At 61.6% G+C, this 7,338-nt stretch overlaps 1 protein-coding gene across 1 annotated transcript; it reads right to left on the reverse strand.

The window, feature by feature from the left end:
- Positions 1–249: 249 nt before the first annotated feature.
- LOC104916711 (integrin alpha-IIb-like) lies at positions 250–7,321 on the reverse strand. Its single transcript, XM_010727720.3, has 15 exons — positions 6,847–7,321; positions 6,625–6,776; positions 5,412–5,534; positions 5,210–5,280; positions 4,992–5,139; positions 4,441–4,527; positions 4,275–4,354; positions 4,087–4,158; positions 3,914–4,016; positions 3,685–3,837; positions 3,519–3,614; positions 2,414–2,527; positions 1,112–1,216; positions 923–1,036; positions 250–819 (listed from the first exon to the last, which is right to left on the reverse strand). Exons 1-15 carry the CDS (start codon positions 7,226–7,228, stop codon positions 718–720), a joined length of 1,902 nt encoding a protein of 633 aa, XP_010726022.2. The 5' UTR covers positions 7,229–7,321; the 3' UTR covers positions 250–717.
- Positions 7,322–7,338: the final 17 nt, after the last annotated feature.

Here is a 7,338-nt window from a genome sequence, read left to right on the forward strand (position 1 = left end):
CAGTAGGGGCATCCCCCATAGAGGCACCCCAGTAGGCATCCCCCCATAGTGACCCCCCATAAAGTCACCCCCATGGGGACACACTCATAGGGACCCTTCAATAAGGACACCCCATAGAGACACCCCATAGGCATCTGCCCCATAGGGACCCTCCATAGGGACACCCCCTATATGGATTCCCCCCCCCATAGGGGCGCCTCGATACCAAGTGTCACCAAGTGCACTGCTGAGATTTATTGGAGGGGGAAGTGGGGGCGGGGGGAGGTCAATGGGAACCTGGGGGGGATGGGGACAGTGGGGTGGGGCCATGGGGACACTGGGAACCCACTGATGTTGGGGACAATGGGACAGGGACATTGGGGTGGGAAGGGGGACATTGGGAACCCATAGATGGTGGGGACACTGGAGCGGGTTGGGGACATTAGGGCAGGACTATGGGGACACTGGGAACCCACAGATGTTGAGGACAATAGGACAGGAACGCTGGGGGGGGCTATAGGGACATTGGGGCAGGAGTGGGGCACTGAGGACACTGGGGGAGGGACGGGGACATTGAGAACCCACAGATGTTGGGGACACTGGGGCAGGGATGGGGCAGGCGTAGGGTGCTTGAGACACTGGGAACCCATAGACATTGGGGACACGGGGTGGGGACGGGACATGGGGGACATGGGGGACATGGGGGACATGGGGGGGCAGGACGCGGGGTCCCCTCCCCTACCCCTGGCCGTCCCCCATCTCCGGGCCCTGGCCCTGTCCCGCTGCCCCCTCCCCCATGTCCCCCTCCGCCGGTGGCCGCGTCCTCTTGAAGAACCCCATCTGAAGGAGGGGACAATGCGACCCCACGCCGCCCATCAGGGCCCCATTGCGGGGTGTCCCCAGGTGTCCCCAGCGATGTCCCCTCCCCCCCCCCAACACTCACCATCCCCATCAGGAGGACGAGGAGGGCGAGCAGGAGGAGCCCCGCCAGCACCCCCAGCACCACCCACCACACCGGGACGGCAACGGGCCGGGAGCGCAGCACCTCGGTGACAGCCTGGGGGGATGGGGGACACAGGGACAGTGCCACCACAGCGGGGACAGCGGGAGACCCCGAGGGACAGCACCGTACCGTGGCAATGCCGTGGGGCAGCGTGCGGGGCCGGATGTGGTACGGCATGGCTGAAGTGTTGAAGGAACCCCATGAGTGGATGGAGAGGTGCTGGGGGTGGTCATCCTGCTGGGGACACGTGGGGACACGTGGGGGACACGTGGGGATATGGGGGGGACACGTGGGGACACGTGGGGATATGGGGGGACACGTGGGGACATATGGGGATATGGGGGGACACGTGGGGATGGGCACATGGTGTCCCCAAGGGTGTTTGCCACATGGCCAAGGCTGTGGCACGGCCCCACTGTGGGGACACCATGGGGGACACAGAGGGGACAACATGGGGACACCATTGAGACACCAAGAGGACACCAAGGGGGGACCACGAAGACACAGTGGTGATACTATGGGGACAACATGGGGACACCATGGGGACAACATGGGAATATTGTGAGGACACCGTGGGAACACGTTGTGGGAACATCATGGGGACACCATGAGGACACCATGGGGACACTGTGAGGACAGCATGGGGGCACGGTGGTGACACCATGGGGCACCACAAGGACACCGTAGGGACACCATGGGGACACCATGAGGAAAGCACAAGGACACCCCAAGGACATGATGGAGACACGGTGACACTGCAGGGACACCATGAGGACGCTGTGGAGACACACAATGACAGCATGGGGTCACCGTGAGGACACTGTGGGGACACACAGGGACACCGTAGGGACACTATAGGGACACTATAAGGACACAGTGGGCACATCATGGGGACACTATGGGGACACACATTGACACCATGGGGACACACACTGATATACATTGATACCATGGGGACACAGAATGACATCGTGGGGACACTATGGGGACACTATGGGGACACCACAAGGAAACCACAAGGATATCATGGAGACACACGGTGACCCCATGGGGACACCATAGGGACACCATGAGGACACTATGAGAACATCATGGGGACACCACGAGGACACCATGGGGACGCAGCGGTGACACCACGAGGGCACACAGTGACACCATGGGGACACTACGACAACATCATGGGGGCACAGAATGACACCATGGGGACACCATAAGGACACCGTGAGGACACCATAGGGACGTGATGGTGATGCCATGAAGGCACACAGTGACAGAATGGGACACCAGGACAAAATGGGGACACCACGGGGACACCACGGGGACACCATAAAAACACCATGGGGGCAATATGGGGACAAGGTGGTGACACCGCGGGGACACCATGAGGACACCGTGGGGACAGAGGGGACAGCAGAGGCGCAGTGCCGCTACCAGCTGCAGGGTCTCCATCCAGAGCAGCGCACGGACGGCCACCAACACGCGCTGTCCCTGCGCCATGCTGTCCGCCTGGCACCACACCTCTGCACAGCTGGCATTGCCACAGTCCTGAGGGCACAGCACACGTCACACGTCACATGTCACACGTCACACAGCACACGTCACACGTCACACGTCACACGTCACACAGCACACGTCACACGTCACACGTCACATGTCACATGTCATACATCACACATCACACGTCACACGTCACACGTCACACGTTACACGTCACACATCACATGTCACATCAAACGTCACACGTCACACGTCACGTCACGTCACACGTCACACGTCACATGTCATACGTCACACGTCACACGTCACACGTCACACGTCACACGTCACACATCACACATCACACGTCACACGTCACACGTTACACGACACACGTCACACGTCACATGTCACACGTCACATGTCACACGTTACACGTCACATGTCACATGTCACACATCACACATCACACGTCACACGTCACATGTCACATATCACACGTCACACATCACACGTCACACGTCACACGTCACATGTTACACGTCACACGTCACACATCACACGTCACACGTCACACGTCACATGTCACATATCACACGTCACACATCACACATCATACGTTACACGTCACACGTCACACGTCACACATTACACGTCACACGTCACATGTCACATGTCACACGTCACACATATGTCACACATATGTCACACATCACACGTCACACATCACACATCACACGTCACACGTCACATGTCACATGTCACACGTCACACGTCACACATCACATGTCACACCTCACACATCACACGTTACACGTCACACATCACATGTCACATGTCACATGTCACACATCACATGTCACATGTCACATGTCACACGTCACACGTCACACATATGTCACACGTCACACGTCACACGTCACATGTCATACATCACACGTCACACGTCACACGTCACATGTCATACATCACACGTCACACGTCACACGTCACACGTCACACGTCACACGTCACACGTCACACGTCCCCCTGCCCCAGCCATCCCCACGTCCCCTCTCACCACACTGACGCTCTCCTCCTCGTCCCCCACATCCCTGCGCTCCCGTCGCCGTGTCCCATTGCGCTGCTCCTCCTCCGTGGGTTGGCCCACCTCCAGCTGGGACAGACGGACGCCCGCTCAGCACGGTGCCACCCGCGCCGTCCCCACGCTCGTCCCCGTGTGTCACCTGCATGGGGTTGAGGTCCGGGGGTGGCACGCAGGTGACGCCGCCCTCGGTGCCCATCTCCAGGAGGTACAGCAGCGTGCGGCCGCCGGTGGCGATGGGGACGCGGAGGCTCAGGGTGATGTTGGTGACGGCGGCCGGGCCCTTATTGTGCAGCTGTGGGGTGACGTTGGGTGGCACTCGGCGGCACTTTGGGGCCGTGCCGCCGCCACCCCCCCGTGCCGTGCCCTACCTGGTAGACGTGCTCCACGCGCACCCCGTGGTCCTCCGGCCGGCGGCTGTCCCCAGCCCTCCGCCACTCCGTGGGCAGCACCGTGGTGGCAGGCAGGGACATGCTGGTGGCACACGGGGACGTGTGGGGTCACCTCCCCCCGGCCCCACAGCCCCGCAGCCCCTCATCCTCACCCCCTCAGCTCCATCTCTGCGTGCGCTTCCACAGGGACGGTCACGGCCGCGGCGACGGTGGGGCTGTTCTTGCTGCGGGGACAGCGGGGTGAGCACAGCACCATTTGGGGACACGGCGCGGGGACAGCGTGGGGACAGCGTGGGGACAGCGTGGGGACAGCATGGGGACAGCGTGGGGACGGCGTCACCTCCTGAGCTGCAGATGGAAAGTGATGGCATCGCCCGCGTCCTCCAAGCCGGTGACACTCAGCTCCATGGCCACAGCCACCTGTGGGGCGGCACGAGGGGACACGAGGTGATAGGAGGGGACGCAGGGGGACAGGAGGGGACGCAGGAGGTGACAGTGCCACCCACCTCGGTGCCCGCCTTCATGGGGTTGCCCATCTCGCACACCACCACGTGGGTCCCGTTCTCCTTCCTGGGGTTGCAGCTCAGCTTCTCCTGTCCCCATAGCGGTGACATGGGGTGGCACCACGTCCCCACAGTGTCACCATCCCAAACCCAATGTCACCATCCCATACTCGGTGTCACTGTCCCATATCTGACATCACCATTCCAAACCCAATGTCCCCACCCCACACCCGATGTCACCGCCCCATACTCAGTGCCACTGCCCCATACCCATTGTCACCATCCCATTGTCACCCTGTGCCATTGTCCCATATCTGGTGCCACCGCCCCATACTCTGTGCCACCTCCCCGCAACCAGTGTCACTGTCCCATACTGAGTGTCACCACTCCATGTCCGCACCCCACACCCGATGTCACCGCCCCACACTCAGTGCCACTGCCCCATACCCATTGTCACCATCCCATACCCGATGCCACTGTCCCATACTCGGTGTCACCACCCCACACCAATGTCCCCATACCAGTGTCCCCGTCCCAGCCCCGCTGTCACCCACCTGTGTGTCACTCAGTGCCCGCTGATAGAAGCTGCCATCCGGGAGCTGCACCCACAGCTCGGCCTCGAAAGCCCCCTCCCCCGCGTTGGTGGCCCCGACCCGCAGTGTCACCGCATTGTCATCACCGATGCGCAGCCGTGCGTCCGGCCTGGGGACAGCGGGTCGAGGGGGAAACGGGGAGGGGGTGGGGGCTGCAGGGGGTCCGTGGGGGGGCTCACGTGTGGGCAGAGAGGCGCAGGTCGGGGACACAGACGTTGTCATCGCCGCAGTCCTCCAGGATGATGTGGGTCTGGGGGGGGACAGCGTGGGGACATCGCCAGGGATGGACACGGGGACGTGGCGGACGTGGGGACAATGTGTGGGGCACCCCGAGGGATGGCGAGGGGCGGCTCCGCCCCACGTGTCCCCGCTGTCCCCTACCTGCGCCTGCACGTGGGTGTCCCCATAGAGCACCAAGCCCAGGCCGTGGGGATGCGGGGACGGCAGCGCCAGGCTGAGGCTGGTGACAATGGGGCTCAGTTTGTCCCTGAAGTCCCCTTCGTCCTGGGGACACAGCGGTGGCACTCCGTGGGGTGGACTGCCTCGTGTTGGCTGTCGCTGCCCCACACCGACGTCACCGCCCCATATCTGATGTCACTGTCCCATAAGCAGCATCACAGTCCCAAACCCGATGTCACCATCCCATATTCAGTGCCACCGTCCCACACCTGATGTCACCATTTCATACCCACTGTCCCCATCCCGTACTCAACGTCACCATCCCAACACCTGATGTCACTGTCCCAAACACAACGTCACCGTCCCATACTCAGTGTCACCACCCCGAATTCAGTGCCACTGTCCCATACCTGACATTCCATACCCGTCCCATACTCAGTGTCATTGTCCCAAACCCAGTGTCCCCGTCCCACATCCAGTGTCACCATCCCATAACCGATGTCACCAGCTCACACTCACAGTCACTGTCTCACACCCGATGTCACCATCCCAAATCTGATGTCCTCATCCCATACCCAATGTCACCATCCCACACCTGATGTCATGGTCCCAATCCCCATGTCACCCTCCCACAGCTCGTGTCACCACCCCACCCCCAGTGTCACCATCCCATATTTAATGCCACCATCTCGTACTCAGTGTCATTGTCCCAAACCCTGTGTTACCACCCCAAGCCCGGTGTCACCGTTCCATACCCAATGCCACCATCTCGTACTCAATGTCATTGTCCCAAACCCAATGTCACTGTCCCATATCCAGTGTCACCACTCCACATCCAATGTCACCGCCCCACACCCAACGTCCCCATCCCATACTCAGTGCAGCCATCCCACATTTAATGTCACCACCCCACACCTCATGTCGCCACCCCACACCCAATGCCACCGTCCTACACTCAACGTCACCATCCCATATCTGATGTCACCATCTCACACTCAATGTCATTGTCCCACATCCAGTGTCACCATCCCATACTCAACATCACCACCCCACATTTCATGTCGCCATCCCATGCTCAACGTCATTGTCCCAAACCCCGTGTCACCACCCCACACCCCGTGTCACCATCCCACACTCAACGCCACCATCCCCTATTTGATGTCACCGCCCCACACCCGATGTCACCATACCATACCCTCAGGTACGCAGCCAGTTCGTGGCACTGCGGTGACGTCCCCGGAGCCAAGGTCACCTCCTGCTGCCACGCCGCCTGCTGTCCCCGCAGCAACAGGACCCTGCGGTGTCCCCTCTGCTTCAGGCGGTCCAGCTGCAGCTCTGCCATCAGCCCTGAGGTGACAGCGTGGTGACAGCACCGTGCCGGTGTCACCCCCCAGCCGCCCCGTCGCGATGGACTCACGGACGCTGTGAGGGAGGCGGCGTCCCGACACGGAGACACACAGCCGCACTTGGAAGCTGCGGGGACACGGCCGTGCGGGGTGTCCCCATGGCTGTCCCCATGGCTGTCCCCATGGCTGTCCCCATGGCTGTCCCCATGGTGCCCCGCGCAGTGTCCCCGTGACCGTGTCCCCGTGGTGGTGTCCCCAAAGTGATGTCCCTATGGCCATGTCCCCACGGTGCCCCCGTAGAGGGTCCCCACAGCAGCGTCCCCATGGCTGTGTCCCCAAAGTGTCCCCCGTGGCTGTGTCCCCACGGTGTCCCCATGGTGCCCCCACAGAGCGCCCCAGTGGCGGTGTCCCCAGAGCGGTGTCCCCATGGCGTTGTCCCCACAGTGTCCCCATGGCTCTGTCCCCATATAGCACCCCAGTGGCGATGTCCCCAGAGCGGTGTCCCCATGGCGTTGTCCCCACAGTGTCCCCATGGCTCTGTCCCCATATAGCACCCCAGTGGC

This window comes from Meleagris gallopavo, unplaced genomic scaffold, assembly GCF_000146605.3.
Source record: "Meleagris gallopavo isolate NT-WF06-2002-E0010 breed Aviagen turkey brand Nicholas breeding stock unplaced genomic scaffold, Turkey_5.1 ChrUn_random_7180001933297, whole genome shotgun sequence".
Taxonomy (NCBI): Eukaryota; Metazoa; Chordata; class Aves; order Galliformes; family Phasianidae; genus Meleagris; species Meleagris gallopavo.